Source organism: Martes martes (genome assembly GCF_963455335.1).
Source record: "Martes martes genome assembly, chromosome: X".
Taxonomy (NCBI): Eukaryota; Metazoa; Chordata; class Mammalia; order Carnivora; family Mustelidae; genus Martes; species Martes martes.
In genome coordinates this window covers 106,408,714-106,427,584 of record NC_137897.1, presented here as the reverse complement: position 1 = coordinate 106,427,584, position 18,871 = coordinate 106,408,714, and the positions used below count along the sequence as shown (strand labels likewise).

Sequence of the window (18,871 nt, the reverse complement as noted above, 5' to 3'; positions counted from 1 at the left end):
GTGGTTCTCAAGGGCAGCTGCTGGTCATCCAATTTGAGAGTTACACAGGAAGAGCAGCTGGAGTGGAGCTGACATCAGAGACAAGCCTTCATGCGCAAACCAGAGTGGAAAAAGGCTCCATGTGCCAGAGCCACCACTTGAAAACTAGGAGTGCTTAAGGGACTGTTTCGCTCCATGGCCAAACCCAGGCCGGCCCACAGATAGGAGAGCTGTCACCCCCGATAACCATATGTTGTCTAAAATTTGGTTTTGTCCCTATCAAGCAGTGAGAAAAGCCAGGAATGATGTCAGTTAAAAGCTGGTGCAAACAGGACAGAGTCTAAATAACAGTGGCATGAAGTCTACGGTAGGCCATTTCCTTTCCGAGCAGCTGCACATTCGACGGGAACGCTAGAGACAACATGAACGCATATTTACCAAGTGCTCTTGGTCGGAATCAACACCAACCCTAAAGGAGAAACACAAAAGGCAAATGAGATCCTGAGGCCAAAACGAGGTCTAGTCCCCTGTGCACCGTGTCAGGCCGCTACTTTCCCCAACACGCAAGCTATGGAATGGTGAATCTTTTCTTGCTTCTCTCTGGTTGTTGATGTAGATTTTTGGCTCCTGCCACTTTCCTTAGCAACAGCTTGGATCCCGAGGCAGGCAGGGTCTACTAATGATTCTCTTCCTGCAATCCCACTTACCAGTTTCAGAAAAATAACATTCTCTTCACTGAATGGCAGGGCACTGGAGGCTGGATAGGAACCACTGGGTAGTTCCAAACACAAGGCCGGCACGGCGCAGTTCCAGGAGGGAGCTGCGTGTTTGCGGACCTCTCAGCTCTCATGGCAACATTCTGTTATGATGACTGAACAGAGGGCCCAGTTACAGTTGTTTTCACAGGCTAATGGACAGATATTAGCCTGGCTTCTTCATAATTATCTTTCATCTGCTTAAAATTCCTGCTTTCCGTATCCCAGGGAACAGCTTCATTAGGAAGCTCTCTTGGACTCCTCTCTCGCAACAGCAGCTCCCACCAACTCTGTCTGTTCTTTCTCTACCCTGGTTCTCACATCTTCTCTCCTTTCCATTCCAACAGCTCAAGCTCAGGCCTCACTGTGACTCATGAGGTCTGTTGCAATTGGCTGTAAGGTTGTCTGGCTGCCAGGATATCCCCTCGAGTTAGCTGTCTAAAGTACAGAACTCACTGGGTCATTGCCTTGGCAAAAGACTTTGAGGGTGGCTTATAACCCAGAGGGTTAAGCCTAAAGCCCTTTGGGTGGCACCGAGGACTCTAAGACTAGTGACCCCTGCCACTCCAACCTAGCTTTCCACCCTCATTTCCCCTCATTCTCTTCTATATACCCTGTATTAGCCATCCCCGCCTACACCTGTCCCCAGACCCATACTCTCCCGAGCCTCCGAGCCTTTGCCCTCCATCTGAAATGCACTGTCCCTCATGTGTTTCCTACTCTTTTGGTAAGCTCCAAAAGAACCATTCTGTGACCCCTGCAGGTGGAACCATTCTTTCCTCTGTCCTTCTACAGCACTTTCTAGATTCCTCTATAATAATACTTAGCACAGTAGAGTATAATTATTTACCTGTCAGTCTCCCCAAATAGACTGTGAGCTCCTTGAGGGTAAAGGCCATGTCTCAATTCATCTCTGTAGCCCCAGAGTCTAGCACAGTACCTGATACACAATAGGTGCTCAAATGTTTATCGATTAAGGTCACTACTACAGACAACACAAAAAAAATAGCAGTGTGAGTAGCTGTAGCAGTAGCATCCCATAATATGAATACACAGAAGGGAGGAAAATGATGCAAGACCTCATCTGGAAGGCGAGTGAATCATGGTCAAGTGCTTGAAAACAGATGGCCATGACCAGATTCATAATTCAAAAGGCTCATCTTGTCTTTGTTAAATGGCCAGAAGCTGTTTAATACCTTCTTAGCCATATTAAACTCTAGACACATTTGTGCATCTAAAGTGACATCTAGTGGTCTTGGCGATAGCACATTTGTAATACTCAGATGGAACATTACTGGAAGCCAGTTCAGTGTAATAAACATTTATAGAGCAATTATTATCTGCCAGGCACTGTGCTAGGCACAGGGCATAGACATGAATGAGACACAGCGCCTGCCCTCAAGGAGCTCACAGACTCGTGGGGGGCACAGACACAACTAGAGCGCAATCCCCAGGGGCTTTGCAACCAGGGAAGGTTGGGCTCCAGTCTGGCCTCAGCTCCTTTCTAGCTGGGTGAACTTGGCTATGCAGCCTGATGAGCCCCAATTTTATACCTGGAAAATGGGAACCATATCCACACACAGAGTTGATGCAAGGATTAAATGAGAAATGTAGCTAGAGAGTTTTTAAGCATCTGATGCCTCATCTCACCCCCACTGGAGAGTCACTCTTCAGCCATTACAAGGCTGGCCGACAGAAGTGTTGTAACAGCCATGCCCACGTTAAGCAAAGGGAAGAGGGGGTCCGACAGAACAGGGCAAAGGGAGGAGGCATCTGAGCTGTGCTATTTCCTGGGGGCGCGGTGAAGGAGAAGTCCAGGCAGAGGAAACAGTATGAGCAAAGGCTCAGAGACCGAGAAGTGCCAAGTCTGTGCGGGAAATGACAGGGAGCCAAGTGTGACTGTCACAAGCTACGTGAAAGGACACAGGAAGAGCTGGCTGGCTGGCTCTAGCTCACTGAGGAGCCTTTGTCTGCACAACAGCTGGAGCAATCCTTTCATATGGTCCAAGAGATCATGTCACTCCCTTGCTTTAAAATCCTAAAAGATTTCCAATTGGACTTTAAAATCCAAACTCCCCACATCCTACAAGGCCAGATAGCAGAGCTCCCCAAACTACAGCCCACAGGCCCCATCCGGTATGCCTCCTGTTTTGCTGGAACACAGCCAATCCAACGGATTTACTCATTGTCTATGGCTGCTTTCACGCTAGAGTTGAGTAGTTGAGACAGAGACCATACGGCCAGCAAAGCCTAGAATATTTACTATCTGGCCCTTTACAGGACACATTTGCCAACCCTTGCCCCTGTAGATTCTTGCCCATCTCAGCTCCTGCCTACCCTTCAATCACTATATTCCAGCTATGTGGGCTTTTTTTTTTTTTTCAGTTTATTAAACAGGCAAAGTTTGCTCTTGCCTCAGGGCCTTTGCACTTCTTTTCCCTACTGCCTGGACCATTCTTCTTCCTGCTCACTGCTTAATTCATAATCTCTTGTCATTCAGTTAGACTGAGCTCCAGTGGTACCTCAGAGAGACCTTACCTGACCTCTGCATATAAAAGTCACTCTATCCCCAGTCACGCTCACAGTACTGTGTTTGTCATCACAGCACCAAATTGTTTTCTCCACATATTTGTTTGCTGGCTTATTGTCTGTGTTCTCCTACTAAAGTGTAGACTTTTCTTTATTACTGCTACCCCTGTATCCCTCCAGAGCAGGGTCCTGTACCCTCTGCATTACTGATATTTTGGTCCAGACAATTCTTTGCTGTGGGGGTGCCGCTCTGTGCCCTATAGGATGTTTAGAGGCATCCTTGGCCTCTGCCAACCAGATGCCAGGAGCAGCCCCGTCTCTTTGTGACAATCAAAAATGTCTCCAGACATTGCCAAATTGCAGCCCTCCACTGAGAACCACTAAGTCAAGGCCTAAAATAGTGCTTGGCACGTGGCTGGCGATCAATTGGTATTAATCAAATGAATGAATAAAAGGCACATTGGAAATGCTGTACCAAGAGCTCTACAGACATTAGCTCACTGAATCCTTACAGCAACCCTCAAGGAGGCAGGTACTATCACCCACATGTTACAAATGAGGAACCTGAGGCGTAAGAAGAGTTAAGAACTTGCCCAAGACCACAGAACTGGAGAAAGAAGGAGCAAGAACTCAAAGTCAAAACTCGGTCTGCATGAATCTTAAACTTTAAGGACTTCTCAGCAGCTTCAAAATTGTACTAGACAAATCTGGGGGGAGGGAAAGGAAACTTAAAATCCAGCCCCTGCTCACAAAGAGGCCAAAAAACCCCCAAACGAGCACAGTAAGAACTAACCTAAGATTGTAAGGCAATGCATGTAAGTAAGTGCCAAACTATGCTCCAGGACAGGCAAGATGGCGCCGAAGGGCTTGCAAATCTGGTGAGGAGGATTCAACTCTAGCTGGGGTTTTTTGGGGGTGGGGTGGGGTGGTAGGCATGGTGGTAGGCATGGGTATTTTGTGTGGAGAGTTGTTAGGAAAGAGAACTGAGTCCAAGGAAATGCTGAGACTACCGAAGAGCATTATTTTTCATAAATTATCTTATATGTAATTTTGTTCTTCTCAGTAGAATAAGGATGAATCTTCATTTACAAGCTCTTAAGGCAAGAAAGGAGTTTAATCCTTCCAAAAGTGAACACCTTCATTTACTGATGCAGCATGGTCTACAAGAAATGAGGTGAGACCCAAGGCTCCTCTGTCTGCGGCTTCTCTGTATGACCTTGAACAACTTAGAAACTTTTAAAGCCACTATTTCCTCACTTGTAAAATGGAGCTGTTGTGATTAGATGAATACATGAAATGTACTTAGCCCAATGCCCAGCACATAGTAGGTGCTCAACAAATGCCAGGTCCTCCCTGAAGTAATGATCTGGATTAGAAGAACATTATTTGCAATTATATACAATAATAGCACAGAAATGGTAAGAAAGTAGTTTGAAAAGTAAAAAGAAATAAAGACAATAATAACATTCAAAGTGTGATTTAGGGCTGGCTGGTCTCTAGAATGTTTAAGGGAAAGGCATAATAGAATGGAAAAAGTAGAGAACAGATTCTATAAAACATGAAATACTGTTTTCTCTAATGAACCCTACACATTCTAGAGGCTCAGCAGAAGGTCTATGAAATTTCAGCCAAACACAGAACTAAAATCTACAAAAGCTTTAGCAACACAGGCTGCTGTATCCATGGAAACAATGCAGTACTCCTGAGAGACAGGGAGCTTTCCAACTGAATACATTAACTAGTATGAATTTAACACTAAGACCTCGCAATCTTGGCCTTGGACTGTCAGGTTAGAGACAGTGTTGATCATAAAGTTGAGAGAAGGATAACGTCTAGTTATCTGATTAGGATTGGAATAAACTGGACTGTCTCATATGCTGCAGATGAGAAGAAACATTTTCGATCTGATCAGGTGATATGGATCAAAAGCCTTAAATATAGGCATATCTTTTGACCAAGCAATGCCACTCCTAGGAATGGATCCTAAGGAAATAATCAAACGAGTGCACAGTGGTGTATGCATTTATGAATGCTCACGCTGTTAATGGTAGCACTTAAGAGCAAAATCCTCAAATGGTAATGGTAACAGAAAAATCCTAGAAATAATGCAAAAACCCAAAGATAGGGATTTGGTTACATAAATTACGGTGTATGCAGCCATGAAGTTCTGATGTAAATATACTTCCTAACATAAATGCCCATGCTATAATTACATTTACAAATTGCTTTACAAGAATACCTGAAGTGTTGCCCCTTTCTGTTAAAAATACATGTTAACGCATAGCAAGAGATCTGGACGGACATCCCTCAAAGTGTAAACAACGGTTTTTAACTTTCTTTTGCACATTTCCGATTTTCTCTGTACTACAGGTTACATAATTTTTAAAAGGAAAGAATAAAACATTATACATTTGTCAAAGCTTAAACTTTTCTCATAATGGAAAGAAAAAAAAAACCCTGAATTAGAATTTAATATGAAAATGAGCTTCCCAGGCACTACCTACCTTATATGCAAGCATGAAAGCATGGCAGTGGTGCCACCGCCAAATACCCACACGGTAAAAAACACGATCAGAAGTGTGGTACTGAACATCATTTGCCGCGCGTAAGTGGCAGTATCGCGAATGGCCAAGGCAAATGCCATTGCGCCACGGAGGCCTGGAAGGGAACGAAAGAGGCCTTCTTCAGTAACTCACTACTAACGCGAGCTTCAGAAACTCAGCAGAAGTAAGGCACATTCTAAGAACTCAGAAGCATGTGAACAAATATGTAATATATACTAACGCACAAAAGTATATACAGATACAGAGAATGAGTAGAGGATCCTGACATGCGCTGAGCTTTTAGCAGTATTTTGAATTTTATTTTTAAACTTACACACAGTGACATCCACTCTTTTTGGGCGTACAGTCCCACGAGTGTGGACAGTGACTAGAGGCGTGTGTCCTTGGTACTACATCCTTGGTACAAATTCCTTGGTACTACATCTTTCTAGTCCCACCTCTCTGTCACCCTGCCAAACCCCTGAGCTGTTCTCCACCACTGTGCTTTTGTCTTTTTGAGAATGGAACCCTTTGAGACTGGCTTCTTTCTTACGCAGCGCAACGCCTCTCAGGCACTGTGCGTATGTATCCCCAGTTGGGCATTCCAGTGCTAAGGAGCACCCCATGGCCTCATGGACATCCTACGGTTTGCCTATTGGTTCACCCACTGGGCTGTTTCCAGGTTTTGGCAATTATGACTACAACTGCCATAAACCCTCACATACAGGTTTCTGTGTGAAAATACACGAATCCTTATCTTCTCTTCAACATGTGACATATTTTTGAACCAGGAATTTGGAACCAGAAAAAAATTCTGACAGAAGGGAACAGGACACTATAAAAAGAATTTTCTACTGGAGGTTGCAACTTCAATGTTTAAGGGAGTCATATTACTAGCACATCATTCCTGTTTAAAATCAAGCTAGCATATGTGTTGTGAGTGGTTCCGTGGAATGGGCCAAGAGGGAAAGTTCCAACTTACCAGCAAACATCATCATGTGCTGAAAATTTGATCCAATCTTACTTCTTCTACCCAAATTAAGTAAGAGGGACAAGGGGTAAATATTAGCAGCTCTTCCCAAGAAAATAGCAATCTAAAATTAATAGGTTAAGGCTAATTTCATTTTACTGTTAATATTAACTAGACTATACACTCAAGATGGGGAAAGGCTATCTTCAGCAGCTTAGTCTCCGGAGTGCCTGGGTGGCTCAGTCAGTTAAGCATCTCTGGATTTTTGGCTCAGGTCATGATCTCTGGGTCATGAGACTGAGCCCTGTGCATGTCCCTCCACCCCCAACCCCACGCTCTCTCTCTCAAATAAATACATAAAATCTTAAAAAAAAAGTTCAGTCTCTAACAGTCTTTTGCTTTTGCTAACAGAGCGCTGTCTAATGGAACTTTCTGCCATGACAAAAAATATTCCGTATCTGCACCCAACACAGTGAGTGTCTGAATGTGACTTGTGTGATGAGGAACTAAACTTTCAGTTTTATTTCATTTAAATTAACTCAAATTTAAATAATTACATATGGCTAACTGGTACCAAATTGGACAGCTCTAACATACAGGAAATTCATTAGATGAATAGAAACATTTTTAAAAGCTGATCTTCTTTGGTATAACTGTAAGATTATTAATGTAATAGGTTAAGTCATCTTAATTTAAGTCAGTGTTGGTGGGAGGGAGAGTAATACTGGCTAAACTTGCCCTTGTTTCCTCAGAACAGACAGACGGGCAGCTCTAACCCCTCCTACCATTGATTTTCCTACTGGCCCAGGTGTGTTCCTCCAAGTCTACCATATCCGCACTGCGTCAAAAGGAAGTCTTAATGGGAATGTAGACTGGTTTTAACTAGAAACCAACCCTCGTGTCTTTTTGCCCACTTAGCTGTGTAGAGACTCCTGCTTCGCAATTACAATTTTTATAATACAGTCTCCACCCCATCTTCTAAAAGGGATAAAAAAGGAGCATTTAAGACAAAAAACATTAAAAGCAAAAAAAAAAAAAGCTGGGGGAGGAGAAAAAACAAACTAGGTGGAGTAAAGAGTGTTGACCTGAGTAACTTTGGAAGTGGACAGAGTCTGTAAGACTAAAGGCACAAAGAACTGCACAAAAGGCATCATGGGCTTGTTGGTCAAGTTGTGTCCCATGGGAGTACTGGTTAACAATTCTGATGCTCCTACATATGCTGGAACAGTTAAGGAATGGGATGGCGGACAGTGGGAGCCAGGTTTCTCACTACTGGAGTGGGAATTCATGGATCATCAAGAGAAGGAGGCCAGGATGATGCATGTGGTAATGGATTAGAATTAGAGACATCAGTATGAACTTCTGCTTAGATTAATAGAGATATGGATGATTACATACATACATATAAGTATATGTACATACAGGAGCTAGTACATACATACATCTTTCCTCCCAGTGTCAGCTGAGGGTGCTTAGAAGCCAGGACACCCCAGTAACACAACATACTTACAGCTCAGATCTTGGTTTCTAATACCATTCCCCAATAAAAGGAACCAGGGATCCTTGGGAAAATGGCTGATTTGACGTTGGAACAGAAAATACACAAGATGAGCATGAAGCATCTTCCCTAGAGAGTAAGGCAGTGCTCAGAAAAAATTTTGAAACACACAACGATGGGAGTGTGCCAAAGGAACAAAGTACCCACTGAACGAGCTCCTGATGGCCAAAGCTGGAACAGTCTGGGCAACAAGATTCTTAAATGTAGTAATGTATTATAACCCGAAGTATAAAATAAGTATCAGTGAGTCCATACTAATATAAATGAAAATAAAACAACAAATGGAGGAGAATAGATAAATCCCCCATGCAAAGAACTCTAAATAATTTTGTAGATACGCTGTCCTTGAGAAAGTGGAACCTAACTCCCTGCTGTGGATGGTGACTCCCTTCCAAGTGGGACAATAGAGAAAGGGAAAAAAAAAATGAATGACTTTACAGTGGTGCAACCTGATAAACACTATCTCGGTCAAGTGATGAAAGCTAATACCAACATTATTCACATGCTAATGAGTATATGCCCTTGATATAATGTGATGAGAATGGCATCTTACTTCTGCGTCTTCCTCCCAAATAATGCACAACCCCAGTCTAATCATGGGGAACACATCCGGAATTCTAGTCATGACACATTCTGCAGCAGCCCTTCAAAACTATCAAGGACCATCAAAAAGAAGTCTGTGAAACTGTCACAGTCAACTGGGACCTAAGGAGGCATGACAACTAAATGAAATGTGGCATCTTGGATGGGATTTTAGACTAGAAAAAGGCCATTAGGGAAAAACTCTTGAGAATCTGCGTGAAGGACAAGCTTCAGGTAACGATAATGTGTCAATACTGGTTCATTAATTGTGATGAGTGTACCATGCTAACATGAGAAGTTAATAACAGGGGAACCTGGCTTTGGGGTATAGGAGAACTTTCTATATTATCTTCACAATTTTTCTGTATTTCTAAAACTAGTCTAGAATGCAAAGGTTATCAAAAATAGTGAGTCCCTAAAAAAAGAAAGAAAAGAAAAAAAAGAACAACAAAACACATGGGCCAATGTGGCAGTGACTGCTAGTTATATCCCCAATATGTATCCCTCCTTTCCTCTCTAGCAGCAGACCCTCCTCACTTTCACCTCCAATTTTCATCTGCATACAGTCCCCTAGATAAAGAACAGAATTCCCAGCTTCTCCTGCAGGTATGTGTAACCCAATGGATGTTAAGTGGAAGTGATGTGTGGCTATTCTGGGTCATGTCCTTAAAGGGAATTGGCAGACACAGGGGAGAGCCATGCTGGCCCCTAAGAATAAGGGCAACTCCTGAAGGATGGTTGCGAGAAGGCTGCTTGGGTCCCTGAGCTGCCACACTAGTTCAGACTTTGACACAAGAAAGAAAGAAGCTTCTATCTTGTTTAAACCTTGGTTAATTTGAGTCATTGTCACATAACATCAAGCCTATATCCTAACTAATAGAGCTGGCAAGAGGACAACTCTCTCCTGGTAAAAGTCAATATTCCTGGTAGGCTTTTGCACTGAGGAACCTGAATTCCTCACAGACTCAGAAACATATAGAGAATATTTAGCCTCATTTCTGAATAAGTATAGTAGATCAAGCCAGTTGACAGCTCCAAAGTTTCTCAAAGACTAGCAGGATACGAAGGGACTGATCTCATGGGAGTCTTCAGCTAGGGTTTTTCTCTTATTAATAGGGTTTTCTCCTTTTTTGCCTGAAGTTCATTCCCAGAAGACTAAAACATGACAGGATGGCATTTCAATAATACCTTATTTTCTAACAGAGATCCTATTTAGAGTTGTAATTTTAAAAATATTCCTGGTACTCTCTTTGGCAGAAACTTCATTCTGAAGTAGTTTTTAAAAAATATTTCTTTTGGAAACTACTAATTCAAATATCCCCCTCTAATCACACTCTCTGCTTCCATGTCTCACGTTTATCTATCCCCCTTGGATCGCTCCCCCACCTCCATCTCCCTGGGACCTCCCATCCAAAGAACCCTCAACTCTTCCCTCAAACAACCAGTCCTCTCCCTTCCTCACTTCCTTCCTCAGCCACATCTTAGTAACACTCTTCCCGGTACCCTATACTCATCTGCCCCTCTCTGGGTTTTCACTGCACTCACTTGACTAAACCCCAAACCTCGAAGGACCCAGCTCTCTCTCTTTTCCATGCTTCCAGCCAAGTACTCCTGGACAAGGTAGTACCGCAGGGCAGACCGATTCTGCGGTTCGCACCTATTCCTCAAACTCAAAAGCATCCTTAGTACCATTCGGCAATTCTACTGCATTTCTTCAGTCAACTCACTCACTCGCTTGCCCACGCTCTCTACGTCTATTTCCAAACCCTCTCCTCAAAACTCCGATCACCTGTGGGAGCCAGCCTCCAAGATGGTCCCCTAGTATTCACACCTTCGTATAGTCCCTGCGTACACTGTACCAGCAGCCATCAGTGTGACCAATACAATGTGGAGGAAGGGATGACAGTCACTTCTGAGATGAGGTTCTAAAAGGCACATCAGCTTCCATCTTCATGCTCTCTCAGCTCCCTCCCTCTGGGGAAAGTTATGCTGTGAGCTGCCCCACGAGGAGGTCCCCTGGAGAAAGGCCTCTGGCTAAAGGCCATGTGAGTGAGATGGGGAGGATCCTCCAAGCCTCGGTCAAGTCCTGAGAGAGGAGAGCCCCAGTCCAGAACCTGACTGTAACCTCAGGAGAGAGCCTTGTGCCAGAACCCAGCTCAGCTGTTCCTGGATTCCTGACCCTCAGAAACTGTGTGAGGTAATTCGTGCTTGTTGTTTTAAGCTACTACATTTTAGGGTGCTTTGTTATACAATAGAAAACTGATAGGCCACCTGCTCCTCCCTCCCTCTCAGCAGATGCTCTCACCTCCTACTTTACAGATAAAAATAGAAGCCATCAGACAGGAACTCCACCTTACAGGTGTGTGCCTGCATCTTGACATTCCCTGTCCTCTCCTGCAACAACGGCGGAGCCGTGCCTCCCCCCGCTGGACGCCAACCCTCCCCCACACGTGTTAGGTTCCATTTTCTCCTGTCTTCTCCCAAGGCTGGCACTACCGAGTGCTCGCTTTTATGTGCTCAGCTTCTCCATTCTGACTGGTTTTTAAAGCCAGAGACAGAAACAAAGCAGCCCCCTTCAGCCTTTCACCATCCTGTAACCACTGCACCATGGCGCGGACTGCAAACTCCTTCCCAGGATCTGCTCTCTCTCTTCCCTTCAGCGACAAAGGACTAACAGTTTTATTTTGGGGGACTGCTGGAATCGTTGGAGACCTTTTTCTGCCATCTCAACCCGTGTTACTTGTGCAATAAACAAAATGAAAAGAGAATAGAATACATAGAATAGGAAAAAGAGTTGCAATTCTTCCTTTGTTTTACTCAGAGGAAAATTTTACATATTTAAATGTATTCTTATCAACCACCTCTCCAGAACACACGTGCGAATCTCAACCGAAAAGAAGTTTTCAAAATAGAACACATAATAAAGGATACAAATGCGCCCACTACAAATGTTGGGTTAAAGACATGGTTCTGGAAGGTGAACAGTGTCAGTCCCATGTAGGAGAAGATGAAATTCTCTGCCAAGAAATTGAGAAGCTCAAACAACTGAAACGAAATTTTGAAAGGTTAGTCCAGTAAATACATTAAGTTATGTAATTTGAAAACACGAGTATCACTAAGATAACAACACAGACACTTCACATATGTAAAGCTCATGTATATCCCTCAAACAGGTGCTTCAGAGGGGAGCAAATGTAGGGATGACGTTTCTAGTCCCACAGATAAAGCCAGAAATATTGCCCCTGCACGTCCCCCCAGCATTTCCTTTGTCAATCCCCAAGTTTAGTCATTGTCTTCCACCTCCTCCTCCAAAACCTGTCAAGTTTCCTATGGGGATGTTCCTTGTCCCTGCCACTGGCTTAGTCTAAAGCTTTCAGCAAGCCCAAACCCTAATACTGCAAAGGGCCCCTAACTGTATCCTGCTGCCCCCATCCCACAGCCTCATCCGCTGAGTCTCTCCGGATAGCAGTTGGAAGACACCTCCCTCTTCTAAGCTGGAAGATGCAGTTCAAATTCTTTTCTCTTGGCACTGAACGCTTCATGACAACTTCTGTATCACTGCCTTGTGTGATTTCACTTTTCACGTGGGTCTTAGCCCTTGTTTAGGGAGCAGGGGTTTGCAGGTTATAGCCCTGTGCTCCTCCCCTCCCCGGCTGCCTGCGTGCCCTGCCATTCACACCACTGCCCAGGCAAGTGTTACTGACCCAGCAGAGAGCTGAAGACTTGTGACTTGACTTGCTGCATGAATGAATCCCAGGCCCTGTGTAATCCAGCATCTGTCCGTCTGTTGTAGTTATCTACTGCTGCTCGTGCACACGAGCCTCTGCCCCACTAAACAGGGTAGTGGTTAAGTAACAACATGTGCCCAGGGGTCAAAATGCCTTGGCTTGAAGCCTGTTTTTCCCACTTGCTGGCTGTGTGGCTTTGGGCAAGTTAAACTTTCTAAACCGGGCTTGCCTCATTCTTGAAAAATGGGAATTAAAAATGGAAATAAGTAAGTACATACTGAATTTACTTTAAATGACTTAATATACTATAATTATACTTATTTGTTTAAGCATAATAGCTAAACTTTATCTGGTTTTTACTATATGCCTAATACTATGCTAAGGACTTTACAAGCATTATCTCGTTTTAATCTCACAACTCCACGAGGTAAGTACTATCGTTATCCTCATTTTAAAGATGACAACACTGAAGAACAGACAAGTTATGTAACTTGCCCCTGGTCACACAGCCAGCAAGCAGTAGAACCAGGATTTGGAACAACACAGACTCTCTGCTTTGAACCACAATACCAAGGGCTGGCAAGTTTTTCCTATGAAGGATCAGAGAGAGAGAGTAAATATTTGAAGCTCTGTGGGCCACATGGTCCCTGTCATTCTACCAATGTAGCACAAAAGCAACCACAGACTACATGTTAAAAAAAATGGGTGTGGCAGCATGCCAATAAAACTACTAATGGACACTGCAGTCTGAATTTCAAAGAATTTCCCTGTGTCACAAAATCATCTTCTTTTGTTTCCAACCATTTAGAAATGTCAGCATCATCATCCTCAGCTTGCAGACCTGACCAGGAGGTCTGGCCACTGTCTGCCAACCCCTGTGCCATACTTTGCGGCCTTCCATTGGCTGACGCGCTACCTTTTTGTTCTGCCTTTACCAGTACTGTTTCCCCATGGCTTCTTTTCTTATCCTTTCTCTATGCTTTCCTGAATCCTTCCAATCTTTCTAGGTATACCATTTCTTTGGTGACAGTTTTCCAGCCTCCTCAAGCCTCAAACCATTTCCCCACTTCTCTGACCTCTTGTATGGCATATCATTTGAAACATGCTATCTACAAGCTCCATTAGTCTGGGTTTTTCTAATGTGATACAAGCTTCATATCACCAACAAAACCAAAAGACCTTGTTGTTGTTTTTTTTAATTCCCCACTCCACTGTCTAGAAAAATACCAAAAACCCCAGCTGATTTTCTTCTCTACAATTACTACAGTACATTAATTCATAAAAGGGATTTGTAGCCTCAGCATATATGCTTGGGGGAAAAAAAGTCTAACTCTTTTGAAGAGTTAGGAAAAAGCACAGGTCACATACTAAATTTGTGGCTCCAGAAGAAAGAAGAAAAGAATAAGGACATTTGTTCCTGCTTTATCAGGAGTCCTTTCCAGGCTAATCTCACTGTGTTCTAGTCATTTGGCAAAACTGGCATCTAATCATAATCAAGTATGCATTTAGTTCTATTCCAGACATTTCATATCATTCATTCATTTGTCCCAAATGCCTCATGAGACTAGGAAATGCTATGCCTATTTCCTCTGTAAGTCCCTTCAGGTTCCCTGCACACCCGATCACTTGGCACCATATGAAACCCAACCATGGGTGTAGCTGACATTCCTGGAAACAGAGCAGCTGCGAGGTGCCCGTGGGAGGTCGATTGTCTCCATGTCACCCAGCAGCAGAGCCCGTAGATCAGAAATGTATCTTGTTTCTATCACTCAGCGGTCCTTCTAGGCAGACCTGAGTGAACTTCCAAAACGTTCCTCTTAAAAGCAATTTGATTAGGAAAACAAGGAAGGGAAGCCAACTGATCACTGGAGCCACAGTAATAATGGCCCCTAGCTATTCTGATGAACTATCTCTACCTTAAATGCTGCCGCCCTTCCACCTGCCAATCCCATCTATCTTTGGAATCAAAGGAAGAGGAGCTGAAACGAGTGGACATCATTTGGAACCAACCAAAGATGGTTTTTCAGTAAAGACAGACTTTGGTTTTGCTGCCAAGGAGCAAACGTTTGTTCACAAACTATAATTATAAGCTTCTCTTACCTGTTTAGTTCTATGCTGAGACTCGGTGGACAGATTATTGTAGGTATAATGGGCCTGTGTGATGCCGCAGAACAACACTGCAACCACACCTATAAAGACAACAAGTTCCAAGTTCACATCAAAGGAGTCTTCCCGACTCTCATACCAAGGCTTGTATTTTACAGAAGATCATATGCTTACTGTTGAAATTTCCAGTTGTGGCTTACTTTAAGAGGAACCACTTCCATTAAAAAATCTTTTTTTATATTCTAAAGTGACAGCACAAATCCCAACGCTCACAAGTATGTTCAAATGCTAGAGGATGTGCCCACGAGTGGAAGTAACGGCTGGCAAAGTCACTCTCTGTGAAGGCTGATGATCAAAAGGAGAAAGGATCCTACCTGTGAAGCCCCATGCTTCAGCCAAGAGGAAGGTACTCCAGGACATCAAGAAAAACAAGCCTGTCTCCAACAGCTGGAACTCCCGTAATTTGGTGAACTTTGTCACGTAAGACTGTCAAGGTTGGTAACAGGTAACAAGTAAGACTACAAAAAATAATAGCCAAGGCAAGGCAACCATGACAGGGCAAGAAGGGTTCTTCAATCTTACACGAGACACAGAATAAGGAGGCGCCAAAGCGAAAGACTTCTTAAAAGGAGCGCTGTACCAAGGAGCCTGCCGTCTCTGCTTCCATGAGGAAGTCACACAGTTCTGTCAATCCAATTGTTTTATGGGTATCACATGCCCTTCTGGAAACCACATCATAAAGGACAGAGACGCGAGCAACAGATCAGATACACAACAGGCCACCTCTGACTATTAATCTGCAACCCAAAGCAAGACAGCTTCCCTAATTATAGCAATTTTCAATTACTAAGAACGTGGCATTTCCATGAGATTTCATGTTTACTTGATCCCCTAGAACCTCCGTGATGTAGAGCATTCCATGATGAAGAAACTGCGGCATGTCACTCCCTTATACGAATCTAAAAATTATTTGTTAGTCGACCGGGGAAGGGCCTGTGTAGACCTGTGACAAATCTCAGGATGGAATCTACGTCTGCTTCAAAAAATGTGTACCACAGGGGCGCCTGGGTGGCTCAGCGGGTTAAAGCCTCTGCTTTCGGCTCAGGTCATGATCCCAGGGTCCTGGGATCGAGCCCCGCATCGGGCTCTCTGCTCAGTGGGGAGCCTGCTTCCTCCTCTCTCTCTGCCTACTTGTGATCTCTGTCTGTCAAATAAATAAATAAAATCTTTTTAAAAAATGTGTGCCACAACAGAAAGATAAACAAGATACACTCCCTCTCCTCAAGGAGACTGCAATGGGACAGCGGTATGATTTGTCCTGGCTCCTCCTTCAGAACTTTGTACTGTCTATTTGTGCCTCGGTTCACCTGTAAAAAGCTGTAAAACAAGTCTCTTCCAGCACAAGGCTGAAGGAGAGCTAACTTACAGATCTTGAAAAAAAGTATTTGTTGTTGTTATTTTCTTTAAAGATCTTACTTTTAAGTTATCTCTACACTCAACGTGGGGCTCGAACTCACAACCCTGAGGTCAGGAGTGACACATTCTACTGACTGAGCCAGTCAGGTGCCCCCAAAAGTATTTGTTTTACATGAAAATATCTTAGACATTTTAGAGTTGGAAGCTCTTTAGAGACCATCTAGTCCCACTCATCTTTCCTGCTGTCCCCACCTGCCACCTTCCTACACTGAGGGCCCACAGGTGAAGGGCCAGTGCTCCCATACTGGAAGCTCCAGGAAGGCAGAGGCCATGTCTGTCTTGCCCATCTTTGATGCCCAGAGCATAGTAACCTGCATGCAGCAGGCAATCAAGAAGTGCTTTCTGAATGAGCACAAGAATGACTTGCCCATCATTTCTAATAGCAAACCAGTGACAGTGCCAAGGACTCTAGAACTGAAGGTTAAAACCATTGAGAGCTGAGATGAACTCCCATCTGTCCAAACCCAGGAAGCTGATTTTGTTCAATTGACATTATGGTCGTACATTTTCTATTTGTCCCATTCAAAAACAGCAAATGAACAGCAGTGCAGAATACCCAGAGGCTCACTGAAATATATTTACCTTTATATCAATTTAGCTTATAACCTTAAAATTCACTCCCAGAGGGTCACTGTGTCTAATTAGACTCTGGTAGTGAAAGCTGGAGAGCATGGAGCCCAATACAAAATAAGAAAATTCCTTTATTTATTGGTAAAGATGATTACATAATGTTTTCAAACCAAGTCCTTGATTATAAGCTTAATAATTATAACACAATGGGGTCACCTGGGTGGCTGTCGGGTAAGCACCCAACCCTTGGTTTCAGCTCAGGTCACAATCTCATGGGTCCTGGGATTGAGCCCCACGCTGGGCTCCACACTTTATGGGGAGTCTGCTTGAAGATTCTCTCCCTCTGCCCTTCCCCCCACCTGTGTGTGTCTCTCTCTCTAAAATAAATAAATAGGGGCACCTGGGTGGCTCAGATCATAACCTCAGGGCCCTGGGATGGAGCTCTGCGTCAGGCTCCCTGCTCAGTGGCGAGTCCGCTTCTCCCTCTCCCTCTGCCTGTTGCTCCGCACTGCTCATGCTCCTCTCTCATGCTGTCTGTCTCTTTCTCAAATAAATAAAATCTTTAAAAAAAATAATCGTAACCACAGCAGCAATTATGGAGCAGGAGAGACCATGGAATACAGTATTCAACCACTTTTTCAGTTAACAAGGAAGATTAACAAAAGGATATTAAAGCGGTCACCACACCAGTAGCAGCACCCATTGCGAAAGATCCACTGAAGATCCCAAGGAAAATCCCAATAGACTTGAACATGGCTGTGACATCAAAGGTGTGGCTGTTGTCTCCAGCTGGCTGGTATGCCACTATTGAGCTACAAAAGAGAGATCATTTTTACTTCTAGAAGCAACTTTTACTTCAAAAACTATCTTAAAAATAATAAATAAATACATTCTCTAGTGTCGTAGAGCTCAAAAGATGAAATCAGGGCCGGAGGAGGGTACAGGAGAAAGTGGACAAAAACTTTCGATTTGAATTGCCAAAATAAGGACAAAAGGTTACCAAAACACCCTGTGGTGGATCCAGCTAGCAAGAAAATTCAGCTTTTACTTTAAATGACAATTTCAGGAGATTGAATGTTTTAAGGTCTTCTATGTGAAGTTGGACCGAGCCTTTTTCTCCAGTGTCAAGACACTGCAGTACTATTCTTCTATGACTCTGTTCAAGACTTCCTAGCACTGACTGCCTATAAGCCCTAACATACTAATGTGAACAAACTAATGAAAAATTCCACTTGTTTTCAGCAGAGGCATAAGAATATAAAGAATACTGCTCAATACTCAACCTGGTCACATTTTGTTTTTCCTATGGGAAAAAAAAGATGACTGAAGTACCCTTTCAACTTTTAGAATACCAGAATGGGCCCAATGCCTAACATCTATTCACTCACTGAAATAGACTTTTATAGGGAAAAGGGCTTGAAAGTCCATCCAAGGAATTAGAATCCACTCAGCTTACGCAGCTGGATCTCTACCTCAAACTTTTGAAAGTCACTCTGCAAGTGGCCAAGACACGCAATTAAAGGAGACACTCTCCATCTTGAACTTACAAGTCCAAACCTGGTCTAAAATGCTTCTTTTTAAAATGGTCACCCTGGGAAAGAGAAGTGGCTGAGAAAATCACTGTTGCCAGCAGGTGTCTGGCGAGAGTGCCTACCATTAGTAAATCAGTTCTCATCTCAGTTAATTGACATATCAGTGTTTTTAAAAAAAGTGGACTCAAAGACACCATACAAGTCATGTCAAAGAAAAGAAGAAAAAAACACATTCCCAGGAATATAATGAATTTTCCCTGTGGTTACTGCAATGCCTTTTAAGGTTCAGGCTGAAAAATGGGCTTGTTATACCATATACACCAAGTTTTTTTCATACCTCCACAGTTAAGTTAAAAAATTATTTTAATAAATATGAAATGGCCTTTAATGTCATGCTATCTTATCCATACATAAAGGGTCCCACCACCTTTTATGGTTTTTAAGACGTCAAGAATGGTCCAAATGGGGGCGCCTGGGTGGCTCAGTGGGTTGAAGCCGCTGCCTTCGGTTCAGGTCATGATCCCAACGTCCTGGGATCGAGCC

The 18,871-nt window shown here is 43.5% G+C and overlaps 1 protein-coding gene across 1 annotated transcript in view; it reads right to left on the bottom strand.

Moving 5' to 3' along the window:
• Window positions 1-18,871, bottom strand: part of SLC9A6 (solute carrier family 9 member A6) — a gene marked incomplete at its 5' end in the record, with an annotated part of 53,467 nt that overhangs the window by 15,055 nt on the left and 19,541 nt on the right. Inside the window, 7 exons of the mRNA XM_080831207.1 lie at window positions 418-448; window positions 5,768-5,921; window positions 6,789-6,900; window positions 11,848-11,961; window positions 14,745-14,833; window positions 15,125-15,230; window positions 17,467-17,608. Coding sequence (XP_080687333.1) covers window positions 418-448; window positions 5,768-5,921; window positions 6,789-6,900; window positions 11,848-11,961; window positions 14,745-14,833; window positions 15,125-15,230; window positions 17,467-17,608 — 748 coding nt within the window. The remainder of the gene's footprint in view (window positions 1-417; window positions 449-5,767; window positions 5,922-6,788; window positions 6,901-11,847; window positions 11,962-14,744; window positions 14,834-15,124; window positions 15,231-17,466; window positions 17,609-18,871) is intronic.